The 24,561-nt window shown below is 72.3% G+C and overlaps 1 protein-coding gene across 2 annotated transcripts in view; it reads right to left on the bottom strand.

The window, feature by feature from the left end:
- Positions 1 to 24,003, bottom strand: part of LOC102455798 (dedicator of cytokinesis protein 2-like) — a 336,752-nt gene extending 312,749 nt beyond the window's left edge. For both annotated transcript variants that reach the window (XM_075917669.1, XM_075917670.1), the window contains exons 1-9: positions 23,864 to 24,003; positions 15,325 to 15,408; positions 9,982 to 10,022; positions 9,654 to 9,709; positions 6,487 to 6,583; positions 3,708 to 3,856; positions 3,317 to 3,452; positions 2,705 to 2,856; positions 1,781 to 1,862 (exon numbers count right to left, since the gene is read on the bottom strand). In XM_075917669.1, coding sequence (XP_075773784.1) covers positions 1,781 to 1,862; positions 2,705 to 2,856; positions 3,317 to 3,452; positions 3,708 to 3,856; positions 6,487 to 6,583; positions 9,654 to 9,709; positions 9,982 to 10,022; positions 15,325 to 15,408; positions 23,864 to 23,906 — 840 coding nt within the window. In that variant the 5' untranslated portion in view covers positions 23,907 to 24,003. The remainder of the gene's footprint in view (positions 1 to 1,780; positions 1,863 to 2,704; positions 2,857 to 3,316; positions 3,453 to 3,707; positions 3,857 to 6,486; positions 6,584 to 9,653; positions 9,710 to 9,981; positions 10,023 to 15,324; positions 15,409 to 23,863) is intronic.
- Positions 24,004 to 24,561: the final 558 nt, after the last annotated feature.

Below are 24,561 nucleotides of genomic sequence, written 5' to 3'. Positions count from 1 at the left end.
GCTGCAGTGAGGGAAGGGAGGGGCATGGGGGCACAGGCGGGGCGGGGGAGGGGCTGGTGGCCCAGCTGCGGTGGGGGAAGGGAGGGGTATGGGGGCACAGGTGGGGCGGGGCAGGGGAGGGGCCGGTAGCCAGCTGCGTTGAGGGAAGGGAGGGGTATGGGGGCACAGGTGGGGCGGGGGGGGCCGGTGGCCAGCTGCGGTGAGGGAAGGGAGGGGCATGGGGGCACAGGCGGGGCGGGGGAGGGGCTGGTGGCCCAGCTGCGGTGGGGGAAGGGAGGGGTATGGGGGCACAGGTGGGGCGGGGCAGGGGAGGGGCCGGTAGCCAGCTGCGTTGAGGGAAGGGAGGGGCATGGGGGCACAGGTGGGGCGGGGGAGGGGCCGGTGGCCAGCTGCGTTGAGGGAAGGGAGGGGCATGGGGGCACAGGCGGGGCGGGGGAGGGGCCGGTGGCCAGCTGCGGTGAGGGAAGGGAGGGGCATGGGGGCACAGGTGGGGCGGGGGGGGCCGGTGGCCAGCTGCGGTGAGGGAAGGGAGGGGCATGGGGGCACAGGTGGGGCGGGGGGGGCTGGTGGCCAGCTGCGGTGAGGGAAGGGAGGGGCATGGGGGCACAGGTGGGGCGGGGGGGGCCGGTGGCCAGCTGCGGTGAGGGAAGGGAGGGGCATGGGGGCACAGGTGGGGCGGGGGGGGCTGGTGGCCAGCTGCGGTGAGGGAAGGGAGGGGCATGGGGGCACAGGTGGGGCGGGGGGGCCGGTGGCCAGCTGCGGTGAGGGAAGGGAGGGGTATGGGGGCACAGGTGGGGCGGGGGGGGGCCGGTGGCCAGCTGCGGTGAGGGAAGGGAGGGGCATGGGGGCACAGGTGGGGCGGGGGGGGCCGGTGGCCAGCTGCGGTGAGGGAAGGGAGGGGCATGGGGGCACAGGTGGGGCGGGGGGGGCTGGTGGCCAGCTGCGGTGAGGGAAGGGAGGGGCATGGGGGCACAGGTGGGGCGGGGGGGCCAGTGGCCAGCTGCGGTGAGGGAAGGGAGGGGCATGGGGGCACAGGTGGGGCGGGGGGGGCTGGTGGCCAGCTGCGGTGAGGGAAGGGAGGGGCATGGGGGCACAGGTGGGGCGGGGGGGGCCGGTGGCCAGCTGCGGTGAGGGAAGGGAGGGGCATGGGGGCACAGGTGGGGCGGGGGGGGCCGGTGGCCAGCTGCGGTGAGGGAAGGGAGGGGCATGGGGGCACAGGCGGGGCGGGGGAGGGGCCGGTGGCCCAGCTGCGGTGGGGGAAGGGAGGGGTATGGGGGCACAGGCGGGGCAGGGGAGGGGCCGGTAGCCAGCTGCGTTGAGGGAAGGGAGGGGCATGGGGGCACAGGCGGGGCGGGGGAGGGGCCGGTGGCCAGCTGCGGTGAGGGAAGGGAGGGGCATGGGGGCACAGGTGGGGCGGGGGGGGCCGGTGGCCAGCTGCGGTGAGGGAAGGGAGGGGCATGGGGGCACAGGTGGGGCGGGGGGGGGGCCGGTGGCCAGCTGCGGTGAGGGAAGGGAGAGGCATGGGGGCACAGGTGGGGCGGGGGGGGCCGGTGGCCAGCTGCGGTGAGGGAAGGGAGGGGCATGGGGGCACAGGTGGGGCGGGGGGGGCCGGTGGCCAGCTGCGCTGGGGTTGGCCAGGGAAAGGCGGCCCTGCTGTGGTGGGTGGCAGGAGCGTTGAGAGAGGCTGGCAGCAGTCCCCGTCCTGCTGGCATCGTGCTGTCCGTCTCTCGTGTGGGCCCCGGGCTCTGGCCGGCCGGCGGGCAGGGACACTCGTGCTCACCGTGAAGATGGCCTTGAGGTTGTTGAGCAGCTCGATGTCTTGTGGGACGCCCGTGCTGGCCCAGCGGATCAGATAGTTCTCGCTGCCAAGGGAAGCAGAGAGTCAGCGACCGCCAGGCCAGCCAGGAGCCAGGCATCCAGCTCCCTGCGGCCGTGGCCGGCCGGGGGCAGGAGGCCCAGTGGCACTGGGAAGACCCGACCGGGCCAGAGCGTCCCTCCATGTCAGGTATTTAGTCACGTGGCGCGGGGAGCGACTTCCCGTAACGCCCAGTGCAGACCAGACGGGAACCAGGCTCGTGGCCCGCCCCCGCCCCCCAGCGCTGCACGTCCCCCTTAGCAGAGCTGCTGTGTGAATTCCCTCTCTGCAGGACCCGGGGGGAGGGGTGATCACGGGTCAGGCATGGGGGGGGGATCGTGGTCGGTAGGGACCCGATCCCAGGTCGACTGGGGGAGGGGTGGCTACCCCAAGTCAGGTGAGGAGGGACAGCCCCCTGGACAGCGAGCCATGTCCCAGGTGAGCCGTGGGTGGCTCTGCTGTGGCTCCGGGTCTGGTTTGGGAACGGCTGAGCCATGTCCCAGGTGAGCCGTGGGTGGCTCTGCTGTGGCTCCGGGTCTGGTTTGGGAACGGCTGAGCCATGTCCCAGGTGAGCCGTGGGTGGCTCTGCTGTGGCTCCGGGTCTGGTTTGGGAACGGCTGAGCCATGTCCCAGGTGAGCCGTGGGTGGCTCTGCTGTGGCTCCGGGTCTGGTTTGGGAACGGCTGAGCCATGTCCCAGGTGAGCCGTGGGTGGCTCTGCTGTGGCTCCGGGTCTGGTTTGGGAACGGCTGAGCCAGGAGCAGGGCACCCAGCACGTCCCTGTGGCCCACGGCCAGGGCAGGCCCCCGAGCAGGTGCACGTCCCTCTGTGCCTCCTGCTGGGGCCGGTACCTGATCATCTTCTGCTGGCCGGGGTCGTAGAGCGCCGTGAAGAGCTGGGCCTCCTCGCCGATGTTGCACACGAAGTTGCGGACGCAGAGGTAGAGGTTGTGGGAAGGCGAGGCCAGGTGGGCACCACAGCCCAGCTCGCTGTGCCGGGAGCACTGTGGGGAGACGGGCAGGTCAAGGCCAAAGGGGCTCCCACCTGCTTGGCCCCTCCCCAGCCTGGCTCCAGCTGGCAGCAGGAAAGCCTGAGCCCCAGGGAGCGCCCCAGGTCACTACAGACAGGACATGGCCGCACTGGAGGGCCCAGCGGAGGGCAATGAAGGTCCTTGGGGGTGTTTAGCACCCTGACGGGGGGAGGGGCAGCTCAGTGGTTTGAGCAGGGGCCTGCTACACCCAGGGGTGGGAGTTCAATCCTTGAGGGGCCATTCAGGGATCTGGGGGACCCCTGCCAGGGATGTGCTGGGTCCTGCTGCGAGGGCAGGGGACTGGACTCGTGACCTCTCGGGGTCCCTTCCAGGCTTGGGAGACAGGCATCTCCATTCATTTCAGTGGGGCGGGACTCGAGGGCCCTGGGAGCGTGGGGACCCCCGTGGGCGAGGGGCCAGAGCCGGCACTCACCATCTCCTCCTGGATGCGCTCACTGATCAGGCGTGTGGCCTGCCTGTGAGCCTGGAAGAGGCTGATGATGCTGGTTCTGTCCGGGTCCAGGATGTTCCCGTTCTCGTCCCGCACAACCAGGTCTAGCTCCAGGATCCTGCAGAGCCAGGGCGCAGGTCAGGGGCCCGGCGCAGCACCCCAGACGCCCAGCCCAGCCCGCCGGTCCCTGGCAGCGCAGCCAGCCGTGCCCCCGCGGGGCAGGAAAGAGCCAGCACGGGCTCGTGTTAGGGCTCACCACAGCCCTCCCCCACACACTGGGGCCCTGCCTGCCCTGGGCGTGGCACACGTGCACCTCCCACCCCCGGGCTGTGGGCTCCCGCCACGCCCCACTGGCCGACCCCCACGTGCTCACTTGTTCCCGTAGTCGATCTTGCTGGTCACCTCCTTCTTCAGCTCCAGGAGCTCGTCCTTGGGGAGCGTCCCGGAGAGCAGCTGGGAGCGTCTCTCCATCAGCTCGCACATCATCCTCCGCACCTGCCCGTAGCGCTCCCGGTGCCCCACCTGCACGGCACCGAGGACAACGCCCAGTCTGAGGGGAGAGGGCAGACAGCCCCGCCCGGCTCCCGCCCCCGACAGCGCCCCCCGGATCCCGCCCCCGCCCGCCTCCCGCCCCCGACAACGCCCCCCGGTTCCCGCCCCCGCCCGCCTCCCGCCCCCGACAGCCCCCGCCCGGCTCCCGCCCCCGACAGCGCCCCCCGGTTCCCGCCCCCGCCCGCCTCCCGCCCCCGACAGCCCCAGCCCGGCTCCCGCCCCCGACAGCGCCCCCTGGATCCCATCCCCGCCCCCGACAGCGCCCCCCGGTTCCCGCCCCCGACAGCGCCCCCCGGATCCCACCCCCGCCTGCCTCCCGCCCCCAACAGCCCCCGCCCGGCTCCCGCCCCCGACAGCGCCCCCAGGTTCCCACCCCCGCCCCCGACAGCCCCAGCCCGGCTCCCGCCCCCGACAGCGCCCCCTGGATCCCATCCCCGCCCCCGACAGCGCCCCCCGGTTCCCGCCCCCGACAGCGCCCCCCGGATCCCACCCCCGCCTGCCTCCCGCCCCCAACAGCCCCCGCCCGGCTCCCGCCCCCGACAGCGCCCCCAGGTTCCCACCCCCGCCCCCGACAAACCCCGCCCGGCTCCCGCCCCCGACAGCGCCCCCCGGATCCCACCCCCGCCCCCGACAACCCCCGCCCGGCTCCCGCCCCCGACAGCGCCCCCGGTTCCCACCCCCGCCCCCGACAGCCCCCGCCCGGCTCCCGCCCCCGACAGCGCCCCCAGGTTCCCACCCCCGCCCCCGACAACCCCCGCCCGGCTCCCGCCCCCGACAGCGCCCCCCGGATCCCACCCCCGCCCCCTACAACCCCCGCCCGGCTCCCGCCGCCGACAGCGCCCCCCGGTTCCCACCCCCGCCCCCGACAGCCCCCGCCCGGCTCCGGCCCCCGACAGCGCCCCCCGGTTCCCACCCCCGCCCCCGACAGCCCCCGCCCGCCTCCCGCCCCCGACAGCGCCCCCTGGTTCCCACCCCCACCCCCGACAGCCCCTGCCCGGCTCCCGCCCCCGACAGCCCCCATCCCAGAACAGCCGCCCCCCTGGTTCCCACACCCCCACCCCCGACAGCCCCCACCCAGCTCCCGCCCCCGACAGCGCCCCCTGGTTCCCACACCCCCGCCCCCGACAGCCCCCGCCCGGCTCCCGCCCCCGACAGCCCCCATCCCAGAACAGCCGCCCCCCTGGTTCCCACACCCCCGCCCCCGACAGCCCCCACCCGGCTCCCGCCCCCGACAGAGCCCCCAGGTTCCCACACCCCCGCCAGCCCCCGCCTGGCTCCCGCCCCCGACAGCACCCCCTGGTTCCCACCCCCGGCCCCGACAGCCCCCGCCCGCGACAGCGCCCTCTGGTTCCCACCCCAACCCCTCACAGCCCCCGCCCGGCTCCCGCCCCCGACAGCCCCCTCCCGGCTCCCGCCCCCGACAGCGCCCCCTGGTTTCCACCCCCGCCCCAGACAGCCCCCATCCCAGAACAGCTGCCCCCCTGGTTCCCACCCCCCCGCTCCCGACAGCCCCCGCCCGGCTCCCGCCCCCGACAGCGCCCCCTGGTTCCCACCCCCGACAGCCCCCGCCCGGCTCCCGCCCCCGACAGCGCCCCCCGGTTCCCGCCCCCGCCCCCGACAGCCCCCGCCCGGCTCCCGCCCCCGACAGCGCCCCCTGGTTCCCACACCCCCGCCCCCAACAGCCCCCGCCCAGCTCCCACCCCCGACAGCCCCCATCCCAGAACAGCGGCCCCCCTGGTTCCCACACCCCCGCCCCCGACAGCGCCCACCCGGCTCCCGCCCCCGACAGAGCCCCCAGGTTCCCACACCCCTGCCAGCCCCCACCTGGCTCCCGCCCCCGACAGAGCCCCCAGGTTCCCACACCCCTGCCAGCCCCCGCCTGGCTCCCACCCCCGACAGCGCCCCCAGGTTCCCACACCACAGCCTCCGCCCGGCTCCCGCCCCCGACAGCACCCCCTGGTTCCCACACCCCCGACCCCTCACAGCCCCCATCCCAGAACAGCCGCCCCCTGGTTCCCACACCCCCGACCCCTCACAGCCCCCATCCCAGAACAGCCGCCCCCCTGGTTCCCACACCTCCGACCCCTCACAGCCCCCATCCCAGAACAGCCGCCCCCCTGGTTCCCACACCCCCGCCCCCTCATAGCCCCCATCCCAGAACAGCCGCCCCCTGGTTCCCACACCCCCGACCCCTCACAGCCCCCATCCCAGAACAGCCGCCCCCTGGTTCCCACACCCCCGACCCCTCACAGCCCCCATCCCAGAACAGCCACCCCCCTGGTTCCCACACCTCCGACCCCTCACAGCCCCCATCCCAGAACAGCCGCCCCCCTGGTTCCCACACCCCCGCCCCCTCATAGCCCCCATCCCAGAACAGCCGCCCCCTGGTTCCCGCACCCCCGACCCCTCACAGCCCCCATCCCAGAACAGCCGCCCCCTGGTTCCCGCACCCCCGACCCCTCACAGCCCCCATCCCAGAACAGCCGCACCCCTGGTTCCCACCCCCACCCTTAAGCCTGGTGCTTGCCACGCGTATCTCTGGTCCCTGCCCTCTCTGGGATGGTCCCCATGCCCTCCTGCTGCTGGCGCCAAGCTCTCACCACGTAGAGCTGCTTCCAGATGGTGGCCCATTCCCGCAGGGTGGTGGTGATCTCCTGCACCATCGGCATCTCCACGAGGACAATGTTCTCCTCCGCCCTGGCCAGAGAGCTGCTGAGACTGCGCCCCCACGTGGGGACACGGCTCAGCTCCGCACCATGCCCCCCCCATGCGTGGGAGTCCCCAGCTCTGTGGCCATGTGGAGACACAGCTCAGCCTCCCCCCCCGTGCGTGGGAGTGCCCAGCTCTGTGGCCACGTGGAGACACGGCTCAGCTCCGCACCATGCCCCCCCCATGCGTGGGAGTCCCCAGCTCTGTGGCCATGTGGAGACACGGCTCAGCCTCCCCCCCCGTGCGTGGGAGTGCCCAGCTCTGTGGCCACGTGGAGACACGGCTCAGCCTCCCCCCCCGTGCGTGGGAGTGCCCAGCTCTGTGGCCATGTGGAGACACGGCTCAGCCTCCCCCCCCGTGCGTGGGAGTGCCCAGCTCTGTGGCCACGTGGAGACACGGCTCAGCCTCCCCCCCGTGCGTGGGAGTCCCCAGCTCTGTGGCCATGTGGAGACACGGCTCAGCCTCCCCCCCCGTGCGTGGGAGTCCCCAGCTCTGTGGCCACGTGGAGACACGGCTCAGCCTCCCCCCCGTGCGTGGGAGTGCCCAGCTCTGTGGCCACGTGGAGACACGGCTCAGCCTCCCCCCCCCGTGCGTGGGAGTCCCCAGCTCTGTGGCCATGTGGAGACACGGCTCAGCCTCCCCCCCCCCGTGCGTGGGAGAGCCCAACTCTGTGGCCATGTGGAGACACGGCTCAGCCTCCCCCCCCGTGCGTGGGAGAGCCCAACTCTGTGGCCACATGGAGACACGGCTCAGCCTTCCCCCCGCCCCGTGCGTGGGAGTGCCCAGCTCTGTGGCCACGTGGAGACACGGCTCAGCTTCCCCCGCCCTGTTCGTGGGAGTTCCCAACTCTGTGGCCACGTGGAGACACGGCTCAGCCTCCCCCCCGTGCGTGGGAGTGCCCAGCTCTGTGGCCACATGGAGACATGGCTCAGCCTCCACCCCCGTGCGTGGGAGTGCCCAGCTCTGTGGCCACGTGGAGACATGGCTCAGCCTCCCCCCCGCCCCGTGCGTAGCAGTACCCAGCTCTGTGGCCACGTGGAGACACGGCTCCGCCTCCCCCCGCCCCGTGCATGGGAGTACCCAGCTCTGTGGCCACATGGAGACATGGCTCCGCCTCCCCCCGCCCCGTGCATGGGAGTGCCCAGCTCTGTGGCCACGTGGAGACACGGCTCCGCCTCCCCCCGCCCTGTGCGTGGGAGTGCCCAGCTCTGTGGCCACGTGGAGACACGGCTCTGCCTCCCCCCACCCTGTGCGTGGGAGTGCCCAGCTCTGTGGCCACGTGGAGACATGGCTCCGCCTCCCCCCGCCCCGTGCGTGGGAGTGCCCAGCTCTGTGGCCACGTGGAGACATGGCTCCGCCTCCCCCCGCCCTGTGCGTGGGAGTGCCCAGCTCTGTGGCCACATGGTGACAAGGCTCAGCCTCCCCCCCGCCCCGTGCGTGGGAGTGCCCAGCTCTGTGGCCACGTGGAGACACGGCTCAGCCTCCCCCCCGCCCCGTGCGTGGGAGTGCCCAGCTCTGTGGCCACGTGGAGACACGGCTCAGCCTCCCCCCCGCCCCGTGCGTGGGAGTCCCCAGCTCTGTGGCCACGTGGAGACACGGCTCAGCCTCCACCCCGCCCCGTGCGTGGGAGAGCCCAACTCTGTGGCCACATGGAGACAAGGCTCAGCCTCCCCCCCGCCCCGTGCATGGGAGTCCCCAGCTCTGTGGCCACGTGGAGACACGGCTCAGCCTCCACCCCGCCCCGTGCGTGGGAGTGCCCAGCTCTGTGCCCCCATTCCTGCCAGCCAGCCGTCTCTGGCCTCCCCTGAGTCCCTCTGTCCTCGGAGGGGCTGTCTGCCTTGGCCAGGGGCCACTGGCCCGGGACAGCCTGGCCAGGAGGTTGGGAGCGGGCCTGGAGCTGAGGGCAGGTGACTGGTTCTGCAAGCAGCACAGGCACAGGCTGCAGGGGGGGCAGGGGACAGCGGAGCCCCCCTCTCCCTGCCTCCGCCATGGGGTGGGGAAGGGCAAGAGCCTGGCCAATCACAGGCGGGGGAGGGGTGACAGGGCCTGGCTGGGCACTGGGGGGGAGGGGTGACAGGGCCTGGCTGGGCCCTGGGGGGGGGGTGAGACAGGGCCTGGCTGGGCCCTGGGGGGGGGTGACAGGGCCTGGCTGGGCCCTGGGGGGGGGGTGACAGGGCCTGGCTGGGCCCTGGGGGGGGGGTGAGACAGGGCCTGGCTGGGCCCTGGGGGGGGGGGGGGTGACAGGGCCTGGCTGGGCCCTGGGGGGGGGGGGTGACAGGGCCTGGCTGGGCCCTGGGGGGGGAGACAGGGCCTGGCTGGGCCCTGGGGGGGGGAGACAGGGCCTGGCTGGGCCCTGGGGGGGGTGAGACAGGGCCTTGCTGGGCCCTGGGGGGGGGTGACAGGGCTTGGCTGGGCCCTGGGGGGGGGGGAGACAGGGCCTGGCTGCGACTGGGGGGGGAGACAGGGCCTGGCTGGGCCCTGGGGGGGGGGGAGCAGGGCCTGGCTGGGCCCTTGGGGGGGGAGACAGGGCCTGGCTGGGCCCTTGGCGGGGGGAGACAGGGCCTGGCTGGGCCCTGGGGGGGGGGGACAGGGCCTGGCTGGGCCCTGGGGGGGGAGACAGGGCCTGGCTGGGCCCTGGGGGGGGAGACAGGGCCTGGCTGGGCCCTGGGGGGGGAGACAGGGCCTGGCTGGGCCCTGGGGGGGGGGTGTGACAGGGCCTGGCTGGGCCCTGGGTGGGGAGACAGGGCCTGGCTGCAACTGGGGGGGGGGGGGTGAGACAGGGCCTGGCTGCGACTGGGGGGGGTGAGACAGGGCCTGGCTGGGCCCTGGGGGGGGTGAGACAGGGCCTGGCTGGGCACGGGGGGGGGGGGAGAGACAGGGCCTGGCTGGGCCCTGGGGGGGGGTGACAGGGCCTGGCTGGGCCCTGGGGGGGGAGACAGGGCCTGGCTGCGACTGGGGGGGGTGCTGACTGGCCTAGTGGGGGCAGGTCAGGGCGGACTCAGTAAAACAGTTGCTGGTTCAGCCCAGAGGCCTCGTGGTGCCCGTGGTACCTACCTACCCCCTTCGCTCCACGCGGGCGCCCTTCAGGTGGATCAGGGAGACAGGGAATATGCCCTGCGGAGAGAAGCTGTGAGCACAGAGACCCCGACCGGAGGGCAGAGCCACACGCGCTGGCCCCTTGAGGCAGAACCCCCGATCCAGGGCTGGCCCCTGAAGGAGTCGTGGGGTGGCTCTGAGCCGCCAAACCAGGGTAACGTCTGCCCAGAAGGCCTGGCAATTGCCTGCAGGGGACTCTGCGTGGCAAGTGCGTGGGCTCAGCTGCAGGCCACGCACCGTGTCCCCAGCCCCCCACGGCGGCGCCCCACCATGGCCAGCAGCAGACTTACCCGCATGGCTCTGTTCCTGAGCGCGTAGCCTCTGTACCAGCCTGCAAACGAACAACAGGCAGTGAGGCACCCAAGGGCCACCCACAGGAGCACACTTGCCTCAGCAGGGGTGGGGTGGGGTGGGGAGCCGGGCATTGCCGGGGGAGCTCCCAGCTAGTGCAGCCCCACCTCTCTCAGCAGGGGGCGCTGTGGGAGCTAGGGGGAGCTCCCAGCTAGTGCAGCCCCACCTCTCTCAGCAGGGGGCGCTGTGGGAGCTAGGGGGAGCTCCCAGCTGTCCAGCCCCACCTCTCCCAGCAGGGGGCGCTGTGGGAGCTAGGGGGAGCTCCCAGCTGTCCAGCCCCACCTCTCCCAGCAGGGGGCGCTGTGGGAGCTAGAGGGAGCTCCCAGCTGTCCACTCCCACCTCTCCCAGCAGGGGGCGCCGTGAAGGCCAGGGGGAGCTCCCAGCTGTCCAGCCCCACCTCTCCCAGCAGGGGGCACTGTGGGGGGGCCGGGCATCGCCAGGAGGAGCTCCCAGCTGTCCAGCCCCATCTCTCCCAGCAGGGGGCACTGTGGGGGGTAGGGGGAGCTCCCAGGTGTCCAGCCCCACCTCTCCCAGCAGGGGGCACTGTGGGGGGGGGCCGGGCATCGCCAGGAGGAGCTCCCAGCTGTCCAGCCCCATCTCTCCCAGCAGGGGGCGCCGTGAAGGCCAGGGGGAGCTCCCAGCTGTCCAGCCCCACCTCTCCCAGCAGGAGTTGTGGTGGGGGCACTGGTGTGGGGGACCTGGCTGCTGAGGGGAGGCATTGCTGGGAGCTGGCTCTTAGTGTTTGAATATTTGCATTTTCAAGGTGCGTGGGACCCTGGCCCAGAGGAGGACCGAGCTGGCAGGAGGCAAGCGGAGACAGAGCGACGGGAGTGCAAAACGGGCAGGGGCATCCGCACATCCACAGCCCAACCACTCTCAGACTCAGGTATTTTGTCAGCAGCGCAGCAAAGCAGCGTGTGAGGGTTTAGAAGCCAGACTGCGAGCTAGTGGTGCAGAGGTGTGGGGGCAGGCGAGCCTGAACCTGTCACACACAGTGATGGTGGCACAGGTGGCTGGAGGTGGACGCTGACAGGCGGCATGAGGTGAGCCTGACCCTGCTGCACACGGTGATGGACGCTGGTGGCACAGGCGGTTGGAGGTGGGTGCTGACAGGTGGCGTGGGGTGACACGGTGACAGAGGCTGGTGGCACAGACAGTTGGAGGTGGACATTGAAAGGCGGCGAGGGGTGGGCCTGAACCTGTCGCATGCAGTGATGGAGGCCGGTGGCACAGGCGGTTGGAGGTGGGCGCTGACAGGCGGCGTGGGGTGACGTGGTGACGGAGGCCGGTGGCACAGGCACCTTGAGGCGGGCGCTGACAGGTGGCGTGGGGTGGGCCTGAACCTGTCGCATGCAGTGACGGAGGCCGGTGGCACAGGCGGCTGGAGGTGGGCGCTGCAGTCAGCGTGGGGTGACGCGGTGATGGAGGCCGGTGGTACAGGCACCTTGAGGCGGGCGCTGACAGTTGGCGTGGGGTGGGCCTGAACCTGTCGCATGCAGTGACGGAGGCCGGTGGCACAGGCGGCTGGAGGTGGGCGCTGCAGTCAGCGTGGGGTGACGTGGTGATGGAGGCCGGTGGTACAGGCGGCTGGAGGTGTGCGCTGACAGGCGGCATGAGGTGAGCCTGACCCTGTTGCACACGGTGATGGACGCTGCTGGCACAGGCGGTTGGAGGTGGACGCTGACAGGCGACATGGGGTGAGCCTGAAACTGTCGCATGCAGTGACGGAGGCCGGTGGCATAGGCAGTTGGAGGTGGACATTGAAAGGCGGCGAGGGGTGGGCCTGAACCTGTCGCATGCAGTGACGGAGGCCAGTGGCACAGGCGGCTGGAGGTGAGCGCTGACAGGCGGCGTGGGGTGATATGGTGACTGAGGCCAGTGGCACAGGCGGCTGGAGGCGGCCACTGACAGGTGGCGTGGGGTGACGCGGTGACGGAGGCCAGTGGTACAGGCGGCTAGAGGCGGGCGCTGGCAGGCGGCATGGGGTGACATGGTGACTGAGGCCTGTGGCACAGGCGGCTGGAGGCGGGCGCTGACAGGTGGCGTGGGGTGACGTGGTGACGGAGGCCGGTGGTACAGGCGGCTGGAGGCGGGCGCTGACAGGCGGCGTGGGGTGACGCGGTGACGGAGGCCGGTGGTACAGGCGGCTGGAGGCGGGCGCTGACAGGCGGCGTGGGGTGATGGAGGCCAGTGGTACAGGCGGCTAGAGGCGGGCACTGGCAGGCGGCGTGGGGTGATGGGGTGACGGAGGCCAGTGGTACAGGCGGCTGGAGGTGGGCGCTGCCAGGCGGCATGGGGTGACGCGGTGACGGAGGCCGGTGGTACAGGTGGCTGGAGGCGGGCGCTGACAGGCGGCCTGGGGTGATGGGGTGACGGAGGCCAGTGGTACAGGCGGCTGGAGGCGGGCGCTGACAGGCGGCGTGGGGTGACGCGGTGACGGAGGCCGGTGGTACAGGCGGCTGGAGGCGGGCGCTGACAGGCGGCGTGGGGTGACGCGGTGACGGAGGCCGGTGGTACAGGCGGCTGGAGGCGGGCGCTGACAGGCGGCGTGGGGTGATGGGGTGACGGAGGCCAGTGGTACAGGCGGCTGGAGGCGGGCGCTGACAGGCAGCATGGGGTGATGCTGTGACGCAGGCCGGTGGCACAGTTGGCTGGAGGCGGGCGCTGACAGGTGGCGTGGGGTGACGCGGTGACGGAGGCCGGTGGTACAGGCGGCTGGAGGCGGGCGCTGACAGGCAGCATGGGGTGATGCTGTGACGCAGGCCGGTGGCACAGGTGGCTGGAGGCGGGCGCTGACAGGTGGCGTGGGGTGACGCGGTGACGGAGGCCGGTGGTACAGGCGGCTGGAGGCGGGCGCTGACAGGTGGCGTGGGGTGACGTGGTGACGGAGGCCAGTGGTACAGGTGGCTAGAGGCGGGCGCTGGCAGGCGGTGTGGGGTGACATGGTGACTGAGGCCTGTGGCACAGGCGGATGGAGGCGGGCGCTGACAGGCAGCGTGGGGTGACGCGGTGACGGAGGCCGGTGGTACAGGCGGCTGGAGGCGGGCGCTGACAGGCGGCGTGGGGTGATGGGGTGACGGAGGCCAGTGGTACAGGCGGCTAGAGGCGGGCACTGGCAGGCGGCGTGGGGTGACATGGTGACTGAGGCCTGTGGCACAGGCGACTGGAGGCGAGCGCTGACAGGTGGCGTGGGGTGACGTGGTGACGGAGGCCGGTGGTACAGGCGGCTGGAGGCGGGCGCTGACAGGCGGCGTGGGGTGACGCGGTGACGGAGGCCGGTGGCACAGGTGGCTGGAGGTGGGCGCTGACAGGTGACGTGGGGTGACGCGGTGATGGAGGCCGGTGGTACAGGCGGCTGGAGGCGGGCACTGACAGGTGGCGTGGGGTGATGGGGTGACGGAGGCCGGTGGTACAGGCGGCTGGAGGCGGGCGCTGACAGGCGGCGTGGGGTGATGGGGTGACGGAGGCCGGTGGTACAGGCGGCTGGAGGCGGGCGCTGACAGGCAGCGTGGGGTGACGCGGTGACGGAGGCCGGTGGTACAGGCGGCTGGAGGCGGGCGCTGACAGACGGCGTGGGGTGATGGGGTGACGGAGGCCAGTGGTACAGGCGGCTGGAGGCAGGCGCTGACAGGCGGCGTGGGGTGATGGGGTGACGGAGGCCAGTGGTACAGGCGGCTAGAGGCGGGCACTGGCAGGCGGCGTGGGGTGACATGGTGACTGAGGCCTGTGGCACAGGCGACTGGAGGCGGGCGCTGACAGGTGGCGTGGGGTGACGTGGTGACGGAGGCCGGTGGTACAGGCGGCTGGAGGCGGGCGCTGACAGGCGGCGTGGGGTGACGCGGTGACGGAGGCCGGTGGTACAGGCGGCTGAAGGCGGGCGCTGACAGGTGGCGTGGGGTGATGGGGTGACGGAGGCCGGTGGTACAGGCGGCTGGAGGCGGGCGCTGACAGGCGGCCTGGGGTGATGGGGTGACGGAGGCCAGTGGTACAGGCGGCTGGAGGCGGGCGCTGACAGGCGGCGTGGGGTGACGCGGTGACGGAGGCCGGTGGTACAGGCGGCTGGAGGCGGGTGCTGGCAGGCGGCGTGGGGTGACATGGTGACTGAGGCCTGTGGCACAGGCGGCTGGAGGCGGGCGCTGACAGGTGGCGTGGGGTGACGCGGTGACGGAGGCCGGTGGTACAGGCGGCTGGAGGCGGGTGCTGACAGGCGGCGTGGGGTGATGGGGTGACGGAGGCCAGTGGTACAGGCGGCTGGAGGCGGGCGCTGGCAGGTGGCGTGGGGTGACGCGGTGACGGAGGCCGGTGGTACAGGCGGCTGGAGGCGGGCGCTGACAGGCGGCGTGGGGTGATGGGGTGACGGAGGCCAGTGGTACAGGGGGCTGGAGGCGGGCGCTGACAGGTGGCGTGGGGTGACGCGGTGACGGAGGCCGGTGGTACAGGCGGCTGGAGGTGGGTGCTGACAGGCGGCGTGGGGTGATGGGGTGACGGAGGCCAGTGGTACAGGCGGCTGGAGGCGGGCGCTGGCAGGCGGCGTGGGGTGACGCGGTGACGGAGGCCGGTGGTACAGGCGGCTGGAGGCGGGCGCTGACAGGCGGCGTGGGGTGATGGGGTGACGGAGGCCAGTGGTACAGGCGGCTGGAGGCGGGCGCTGACAGGCGGCGTGGGGTGATGGGGTGACGGAGGCCAGTGGTACAGGCGGCTGGAGGCGGGCGCTGACAGGCGGCGTGGGGTGGGCCATGACACGACTGCGCAGAGCAGCAGCTTCATTGGATCCGGTGGAGAAGGGGGAGCCAGCACGTGGGGCGAGGAGCTGCGTGCTGAGGGGGCTGGGCAGGGAGAAGGTGAGCAGAGCATGGGGGCACGTGGGGGAGCCGTGGGAGGGATCCGAACAGCCCTGTCTGGGCAGCGCTCTGCAGGCGGAAGCAGCCGGCCGTGTCCCCAGCCTGCCCGTGAGGTCGGGGTGAAGAGGCTGCCCAGGTTCCAGTCCCCTGGTGGCTTTGTACCCAGCGGGGAGGGCTCGCGATCAGTGAGTTGTGGGCATGGAGAGGAGGCTGGTGGTGCTGCCGTGGGGGGTTCCCAGAGACAGGGTGCAATGGGGGAGCAAAGGGGGCCAGGGAGGGAGCCCCCACAGAAGGCGGGGGGGCATGGAGCGCTGAGATAGGCCCAGGAGAGGGCAGAGGGCCAGGAGCCACAGGAGGGCGTGGCCGAGGATTCCACAGCGGTGAGGCTTCTCCTGGCCTCTGTTGCCCCCCCCCGCCCCCCGCCGTGCGCGCCCCCTTACCCTCCGAGGCCTGCAGGATGTGCACCGCGTCCCCGATCTGCAGTGGCAAGTGATGATCGTTCGTGCCTGAAAAGTTCCACAAAGCTGCAAAGCAGCGGCCGGCGGGTCAGGGGTGGTGAGAGGGGCAGCTCCGGACCCCACCCTCTGAGCCGGCGCGGGGGCCAGGGGAGCCCGTTGCCCCTGGTGCTCCCGCACTGTCCCAGCCACCCCTGGGGCCAGTCAGAGTGGCCCCTGCCCCGCTGCCCGGCAGGAGAGGCACCTGTGTGGCTGCCAGGCCCCCGAAGCATCTCCCAGCCTGCCCTGGGCGGGGGGGCCCCTCTCTGGCACTGCTCACCCGGAGCGCAGGGTCCCAGCGTGGCCAGGCTCAGGGCTCCCACAGGGTCTGAGTTCAGCAGCCCCAGGACGCAGGCTGGGCCTGGCAGGAGCAGCTGACGCGGGGGCTGATGCGAGCTGCAGCATGGGCATGAGCACGGCAGGGCCCAGCCTGCTTTGGGGGGGGTCCCTGCACTCCAGGCCAGGGCTGCCGAGTTCCTGGAGTGACGCCCCCACCGCCCAGCCTGGCTCTGCTCTGCGGCCTGGGCCCCTTGCCCGGTGCCACGCACAGGCCCAGCTGCTGGGGTGCTCAGCGCTACACACGCAGCTCAGGTCCCCCATTCACTGGCCTAAAATGCAGCACAAATGACGAACTTCCAGGCTCAAGGTCTCAGGGTTTCTCTCCGTGCGCCGCGGGGCCAGCCCAGGGAGGAGGCCGCGGCTGCCAGCTCTGCTCCCCCGGGACCCTCATGCAGCAGGGTCCGGCGGCGTGAGCCAGACCCAGGGCCGCGTTGGGGCGTGAGCCGGACCCAGGGCCGCGTTGGGGCGTGAGCCGGACCCAGGGCCGCGTTGGGGCGTGAGCGAGACCCAGGGCCGCGTTGGGGCGTGAGCGAGACCCAGGGCCGCGTTGGGGCGTGAGCCGGACCCAGGGCCGCGTTGGGGCGTGAGCGCGACCCAGGGCCGCGTTGGGGCGTGAGCCGGACCCAGGGCCGCGTTGGGGCGTGAGCGCGACCCAGGGCCGCGTTGGGGCGTGAGCGAGACCCAGGGCCGCGTTGGGGCGTGAGCGAGACCCAGGGCCGCGTTGGGGCGTGAGCCGGACCCAGGGCCGCGTTGGGGCGTGAGCGAGACCCAGGGCCGCGTTGGGGCGTGAGCGAGACCCAGGGCCGCGTTGGGGCGTGAGCGAGACCCAGGGCCGCGTTGGGGCGTGAGCGCGACCCAGGGCCGCGTTGGGGCGTGAGCCGGACCCAGGGCCGCGTTGGGGCGTGAGCCGGACCCAGGGCCGCGTTGGGGCGTGAGCCGGACCCAGGGCCGCGTTGGGGCGTGAGCGCGACCCAGGGCCGCGTTGGGGCGTGAGCCGGACCCAGGGCCGCGTTGGGGCGTGAGCCGGACCCAGGGCCGCGTTGGGGCGTGAGCCGGACCCAGGGCCGCGTTGGGGCGTGAGCCGGACCCAGGGCCGCGTTGGGGCGTGAGCCGGACCCAGGGCCGCGTTGGGGCGTGAGCCGGACCCAGGGCCGCGTTGGGGCGTGAGCCGGACCCAGGGCCGCGTTGGGGCGTGAGCCGGACCCAGGGCCGCGTTGGGGCGTGAGCCGGACCCAGGGCCGCGTTGGGGCGTGAGCCGGACCCAGGGCCGCGTTGGGGCGTGAGCCGGACCCAGGGCCGCGTTGGGGCGTGAGCCGGACCCAGGGCCGCGTTGGGGCGTGAGCCGGACCCAGGGCCGCGTTGGGGCGTGAGCCGGACCCAGGGCCGCGTTGGGGCGTGAGCCGGACCCAGGGCCGCGTTGGGGCGTGAGCGCGACCCAGGGCCGCGTTGGGGCGTGAGCGCGACCCAGGGCCGCGTTGGGGCGTGAGCGCGACCCAGGGCCGCGTTGGGGCGTGAGCCGGACCCAGGGCCGCGTTGGGGCGTGAGCCGGACCCAGGGCCGCGTTGGGGCGTGAGCCGGACCCAGGGCCGCGTTGGGGCGTGAGCCGGACCCAGGGCCGCGTTGGGGCGTGAGCGAGACCCAGGGCCGCGTTGGGGCGTGAGCGCGACCCAGGGCCGCGTTGGGGCGTGAGCCGGACCCAGGGCCGCGTTGGGGCGTGAGCGAGACCCAGGGCCGCGTTGGGGCGTGAGCGAGACCCAGGGCCGCGTTGGGGCGTGAGCCGGACCCAGGGCCGCGTTGGGGCGTGAGCCGGACCCAGGGCCGCGTTGGGGCGTGAGCGCGACCCAGGGCCGCGTTGGGGCGTGAGCGCGACCCAGGGCCGCGTTGGGGCGTGAGCCGGACCCAGGGCCGCGTTGGGGCGTGAGCCGGACCCAGGGCCGCGTTGGGGCGTGAGCCGGACCCAGGGCCGCGTTGGGGCGTGAGCGCGACCCAGGGCCGCGTTGGGGCGTGAGCCGGACCCAGGGCCGCGTTGGGGCGTGAGCGAGACCCAGGGCCGCGTTGGGGCGTGAGCCGGACCCAGGGCCGCGTTGGGGCGTGAGCGAGACCCAGGGCCGCGTTGGGGCGTGAGCGCGACCCAGGGCCGCGTTGGGGCGTGAGCCGGACCCAGGGCCGCGTTGGGGCGTGAGCGAGACCCAGGGCCGCGTTGGGGCGTGAGCGCGACCCAGGGCCGCGTTGGGGCGTGAGCCGGACCCAGGGCCGCGTTGGGGCGTGAGCCGGACCCAGGGCCGCGTTGGGGCGTGAGCCGGACCCAGGGCCGCGTTGGGGCGTGAGCCGGACCCAGGGCCGCGTTGGGGCGTGAGCGCGACCCAGGGCCGCGTTGGGGCGTGAGCGCGACCCAGGGCCGCGTTGGGGCGTGAGCGCGACCCAGGGCCGCGTTGGGGCGTGAGCCGGACCCAGGGCCGCGTTGGGGCGTGAGCGAGACCCAGGGCCGCGTTGGGGCGTGAGCGCGACCCAGGGCCGCGTTGGGGCGTGAGCCGGACCCAGGGCCGCGTTGGGGCGTGAGCGAGACCCAGGGCCGCGTTGGGGCGTGAGCGAGACCCAGGGCCGCGTTGGGGCGTGAGCCGGACCCAGGGCCGCGTTGGGGCGTGAGCCGGACCCAGGGCCGCGTTGGGGCGTGAGCCGGACCCAGGGCCGCGTTGGGGCGTGAGCGCGACCCAGGGCCGCGTTGGGGCGTGAGCGCGACCCAGGGCCGCGTTGGGGCGTGAGCCGGACCCAGGGCCGCGTTGGGGCGTGAGCCGGACCCAGGGCCGCGTTGGGGCGTGAGCCGGACCCAGGGCCGCGTTGGGGCGTGAGCGCGACCCAGGGCCGCGTTGGGGCGTGAGCCGGACCCAGGGCCGCGTTGGGGCGTGAGCGAGACCCAGGGCCGCGTTGGGGCGTGAGCGCGACCCAGGGCCGCGTTGGGGCGTGAGCCGGACCCAGGGCCGCGTTGGGGCGTGAGCGAGACCCAGGGCCGCGTTGGGGCGTGAGCGCGACCCAGGGCCGCGTTGGGGCGTGAGCCGGACCCAGGGCCGCGTTGGGGCGTGAGCTGGACCCAGGGCCGCGTTGGGGCTGAGCTGAGGGCCAGCCCAGGCCTGCCTGCCTGCTGCAGCCAGTGCCCAGCAGAGCTCTCGGGCAGCAGCACAGACCTGGTGGGGAGCTAGGTCCAACTCCTCCAGCCGCAGCAGCTGCCCTACACGACTGAGACGCTGCCGTGAGCGGAGGAGCTGCCACGGGGACTGGGAGAGAAGACTCAGCAGCTGCACCAAGGGGCTGGGGCTGCCCATCCCCGGGACGTCCAGGCACCGTTCCCCACCCCGTGGGCACGCCAGGAAGGGCCTCGCCTCACTGAGCGCTCCGGAAATCTGGCTGAAATGGGCAATGAGCCCTGGGCAGGCCGCTCGGCGACCCCGCCCCGGCAGCCCAGTGTGGGACCTGGAGCTCCAAACTGCAGCAGCTGCTGGGGGAGCCGCCTGCAGCGAGCCCGGCTCCAGCCCAGGGCCAAAGGGACAGTGCAGCTGGGGGAGGGGTGGCCACAGAGCACTTCCGCGAACTCGCAGGGCCAGAGGCCCTCACTGAGAAAAGCAGGAACAGAAAATACCACAGAGGAAAGTGACAGCAGGAGCCTGCAACCCAGGCTTCCTGCCACATGCAGGGCCCTGGGGGAGGAAGGTCTGTGCTCAGAGCACACCAGCCCCGGCTCTATTCCTGGCTCCGGCCCCCTGGGTTAGAGCACACCAGCCCCGGCTCTATTCCTGGCTCCGGCCCCCTGGGTTAGAGCACATCAGCCCCGGCTCTATTCCTGGCTCCAGCCCCCTGGGTTAGAGCACACCAGCCCCGGCTCGATTCCTGGCTCCGGAACCCTGGGTTAGAGCACACCAGCCCCGGCTCGATTCCTGGCTCCGGCCCCCTGGGTTAGAGCACACCAGCCCCGGCTCTATTCCTGGCTCCGGCCCCCTGGGTTAGAGCACACCAGCCCCGGCTCTATTCCTGGCTCCGGCCCCCTGGGTTAGAGCACACCAGCCCCGGCTTGATTCCTGGCTCCGGCCCCCTGGGTTAGAGCACACCAGCCCCGGCTCGATTCCTGGCTCCGGCCCCCTGGGTTAGAGCACACCAGCCCCGGCTCTATTCCTGGCTCCGGCCCCCTGGGTTAGAGCACACCAGCCCCGGCTTGATTCCTGGCTCCGGCCCCCTGGGTTAGAGCACACCAGCCCCGGCTTGATTCCTGGCTCCGGCCCCCTGGGTTAGAGCACACCAGCCCCGGCTCGATTCCTGGCTCCGGCCCCCTGGGTTAGAGCACACCAGCCCCGGCTCTATTCCTGGCTCCGGGACCCTGGGTTAGAGCACACCAGCCCCGGCTCGATTCCTGGCTCCGGAACCCTGGGTTAGAGCACACCAGCCCCGGCTCTATTCCTGGCTCCAGCCCCCTGGGTTAGAGCACATCAGCCCCGGCTCGATTCCTGGCTCCGGAATCCTGGGTTAGAGCACACCAGCCCCGGCTTGATTCCTGGCTCCGGCCCCCTGGGTTATAGCACACCAGCCCCGGCTCGATTCCTGTCCCCGGGACCCTGGGTTAGAGCACACCATCCCCGGCTCTATTCCTGGCTCCGGCCCCCTGGGTTAGAGCACACCAGCCCCGGCTCGATTCCTGGCACCGGAACCCTGGGTTAGAGCACACCATCCCCGGCTCTATTCCTGGCTCCGGAACCCTGGGTTAGAGCACACCAGCCCTGGCTCTATTCCTGGCTCCGGAACCCTGGGTTAGAGCACACCAGCCCCGGCTCTATTCCTGGCTCCGGCCCCCTGGGTTAGAGCACACCAGTCCCGGCTCTATTCCTGGCTCCGGCCCCCTGGGTTAGAGCACACCAGTCCCGGCTCTATTCCTGGCTCCGGCCCCCTGGGTTAGAGCACACCAGCCCCGGCTCTATTCCTGGCTCCGGCCCCCTGGGTTAGAGCACACCAGCCCCGGCTCTATTCCTGGCTCCGGCCCCCTGGGTTAGAGCACACCAGCCCCGGCTCGATTCCTGGCTCCGGCCCCCTGGGTTAGAGCACACCAGTCCCGGCTCGATTCCTGGCTCCGGCCCCCTGGGTTAGAGCACACCATCCCCGGCTCTATTCCTGGCTCCGGCCCCCTGGGTTAGAGCACACCAGCCCCGGCTCTATTCCTGGCTCCAGAACCCTGGGTTAGAGCACACCAGCCCCGGCTCGATTCCTGGCACCGGAACCCTGGGTTAGAGCACATCAGCCCCGGCTCTATTCCTGGCTCCGGAACCCTGGGTTAGAGCACACCATCCCCGGCTCGATTCCTGGCTCCGGAACCCTGGGTTAGAGCACACCATCCCCGGCTCGATTCCTGGCTCCGGAACCCTGGGTTAGAGCACACCAGCCCCGGCTCGATTCCTGGCTCCAGCCCCCTGGGTTAGAGCACACCAGCCCCGGCTCGATTCCTGGCTCCGGAACCCTGGGTTAGAGCACACCAGCCCCGGCTCTATTCCTGGCTCCAGAACCCTGGGTTAGAGCACACCAGCCCCGGCTCGATTCCTGGCACCGGAACCCTGGGTTAGAGCACATCAGCCCCGGCTCTATTCCTGGCTCCGGAACCCTGGGTTAGAGCACACCATCCCCGGCTCGATTCCTGGCTCCGGAACCCTGGGTTAGAGCACACCAGCCCCGGCTCGATTCCTGGCTCCGGAACCCTGGGTTAGAGCACACCAGCCCCGGCTCGATTCCTGGCTCCGGAACCCTGGGTTAGAGCACACCAGCCCCGGCTCGATTCCTGGCTCCGGCCCCCTGGGTTAGAGCACACCAGCCCCGGCTTGATTCCTGGCTCCGGAACCCTGGGTTAGAGCACACCAGCCCCGGCTCGATTCCTGGCTCCAGCCCCCTGGGTTAGAGCACACCAGCCCCGGCTCTATTCCTGGCTCCGGCCCCCTGGGTTAGAGCACACCATCCCCGGCTCTATTCCTGGCTCCGGCCCCCTGGGTTAGAGCACACCAGCCCCGGCTCTATTCCTGGCTCCAGAACCCTGGGTTAGAGCACACCAGCCCCGGCTCGATTCCTGGCACCGGAACCCTGGGTTAGAGCACATCAGCCCCGGCTCTATTCCTGGCTCCGGAACCCTGGGTTAGAGCACACCAGCCCCGGCTCGATTCCTGGCACCGGAACCCTGGGTTAGAGCACACCAGCCCCGGCTCTATTCCTGGCTCCGGAACCCTGGGTTAGAGCACACCATCCCCGGCTCGATTCCTGGCTCCGGAACCCTGGGTTAGAGCACACCATCCCCGGCTCGATTCCTGGCTCCAGCCCCCTGGGTTAGAGCACACCAGCCCCGGCTCGATTCCTGGCTCCGGAACCCTGGGTTAGAGCACACCAGCCCCGGGTCGATTCCTGGCTCCGGCCCCCTGGGTTAGAGCACACCAGCCCCGGCTCGATTCCTGGCTCCGGCCCCCTGGGTTAGAGCACACCATCCCCGGCTCGATTCCTGTCCCTGGGACCCTGGGTTACAGTACAAGAGCTCTGCCCCCCATCTCCGATCCCAGACACTGCTTTGCCCCCATCCCAGACACTGGTCCACCTTCATCTGCCAGCCCAATCACCGCTCTGCCCCCCAGCCCAGTCACCGCTCCGGCCCCCACCCCCAGCCCAGACACCGCTCCGCCCCCCACCCCCAGCCCAGTCACCGCTCCTCTCCCCACCCCCAGCCCAGTCACCGCTCCGTCCCCTACCCCCAGCCCAGTCACCGCTCCTCTCCCCACCCCCAGCCCAGACACCTCTCCGCCCTCCACCCCCAGCCCAGTCACCTCTCCGCCCCCCACCCCCAGCCCAGACACCTCTCCGCCCCCCACCCCCAGCCCAGTCACCGCTCCGCCCCCTACTCCCAGCCTAGACACCGCTCCGCCCCCTACTCCCAGCCTAGACACCGCTCCGCCCCCCACCCACAGCCCAGTCACCGCTCCTCTCCCCACCCCCAGCCCAGTCACCGCTCCTCTCCCCACCCCCAGCCCAGACACCTCTCCGCCCTCCACCCCCAGCCCAGTCACCTCTCCGCCCCCCACCCCCAGCCCAGACACCTCTCCGCCCCCCACCCCCAGCCCAGTCACCGCTCCGCCCCCTACTCCCAGCCTAGACACCGCTCCGCCCCCTACTCCCAGCCTAGACACCGCTCCGCCCCCCACCCACAGCCCAGTCACCGCTCCTCTCCCCACCCCCAGCCCAGTCACCGCTCCTCTCCCCACCCCCAGCCCAGACACCTCTCCGCCCCCCACCCCCAGCCCAGACACCTCTCCGCCCCCCACCCCCAGCCCAGTCACCGCTCCGCCCCCTACTCCCAGCCTAGACACCGCTCCGCCCCCTACTCCCAGCCTAGACACCGCTCCGCCCCCCACCCACAGCCCAGTCACCGCTCCTCTCCCCACCCCCAGCCCAGTCACCGCTCCGTCCCCTACCCCCAGCCCAGTCACCGCTCCTCTCCCCACCCCCAGCCCAGACACCTCTCCGCCCTCCACCCCCAGCCCAGACACCTCTCCGCCCTCCACCCCCAGCCCAGTCACCTCTCCGCCCCCCACCCCCAGCCCAGACACCTCTCCGCCCCCCACCCCCAGCCCAGTCACCGCTCCGCCCCCTACTCCCAGCCTAGACACCGCTCCGCCCCCCACCCCCAGCCCAGTCACCTCTCCGCCCCCTACTCCCAGCCTAGACACAGCTCCGCCACCCACCCCCAGCCCAGTCACCGCTCCGGCCCCCACCTCCAGCCCAGACACCGCTCCGGCCCCCACCCCCAGCCCAGTCACCTCTCCGCCCCCTACTCCCAGCCTAGACACAGCTCTGCCACCCACTCCCAGCCCAGACACCGCTCCGCCCCCCTTCCTCTGGCCCAGTTGCGGCTCCAGCCCCCCACTGCCAGCCCAGACACCCCTCTGCCCCCCATCCTGACTTTCCAACCCCACTCAGCCTTTGGCCGGCCCCCAAAGCCCCACCCCACTCTCCAGCCCAGGACCAAGCTCTCTGAGCTGCGGCTCGCGGGGTTGCAGGTGCAGGGATGAGATGCCTGCTCCACCCTGGAGCTGAGCATCCCTGCCCCCGGCGGCCCGGCAGCAGCCCTGGCACCACTCACCGACTCCATACTTCTCCTCCTTGGTGGGCAGCCAGGGGGCCATGTCACCCGCCCGCCCAGAGATGCAACTCCCGCCGCAGGCGACAGCCAGTTCCTCTGTGGAGCTGCCAGGTCACGTGTGTCTCACCGGCTTGTGCAAACCTTCCTGGGCCACTTCCTCCCCACAGAGCCGGATTCTGCACAGAGCAAGTGACGGCCCTTGTCCCCAGCCAGCCCGGAGCACACCCACTGCAGCAAACGCGGCTGGAGACACCCCAGCGCCACAAGTGCGGCCTGCTCGTGCAATGAGTGCCACGAGGCACCTAGCAGATCATCCTGGGATAGTTTCCTATTGGGCCAACAGATCCAGCCTGACACAGGGAGAGGGAGCAGAGCTCTGATCCCGGAGCCCCACGGAGCCAGAATGACACAGGGAGAGGGAGCCGGGCTCTGATCCCGAAGCCCCAAGGAACCAGCCTGACACAGGGAGAGGGAGCCGGACTCTGATCCCGAAGCCCCAAGGAACCAGCCTGACACAGGGAGAGGGAGCCGGGCTCTGATCCCGGAGCCCGACGGAGCCAGCCTGACACAGGGAGAGGGAGCCGGGCTCTGATCCCGGAGCCCGACGGAGCCAGCCTGACACAGGGAGAGGGAGCCGGACTCTGATCCCGGAGCCCCACGGAGCCAACCTGACACAGGAGAGAGAGCCGGGCTCTGAT

Source organism: Pelodiscus sinensis, unplaced genomic scaffold (assembly GCF_049634645.1).
Source record: "Pelodiscus sinensis isolate JC-2024 unplaced genomic scaffold, ASM4963464v1 ctg107, whole genome shotgun sequence".
Taxonomy (NCBI): domain Eukaryota; kingdom Metazoa; phylum Chordata; order Testudines; family Trionychidae; genus Pelodiscus; species Pelodiscus sinensis.
Note: the sequence above shows the minus strand (reverse complement) of the source record. Positions and strands in the feature narration are given on the sequence as shown.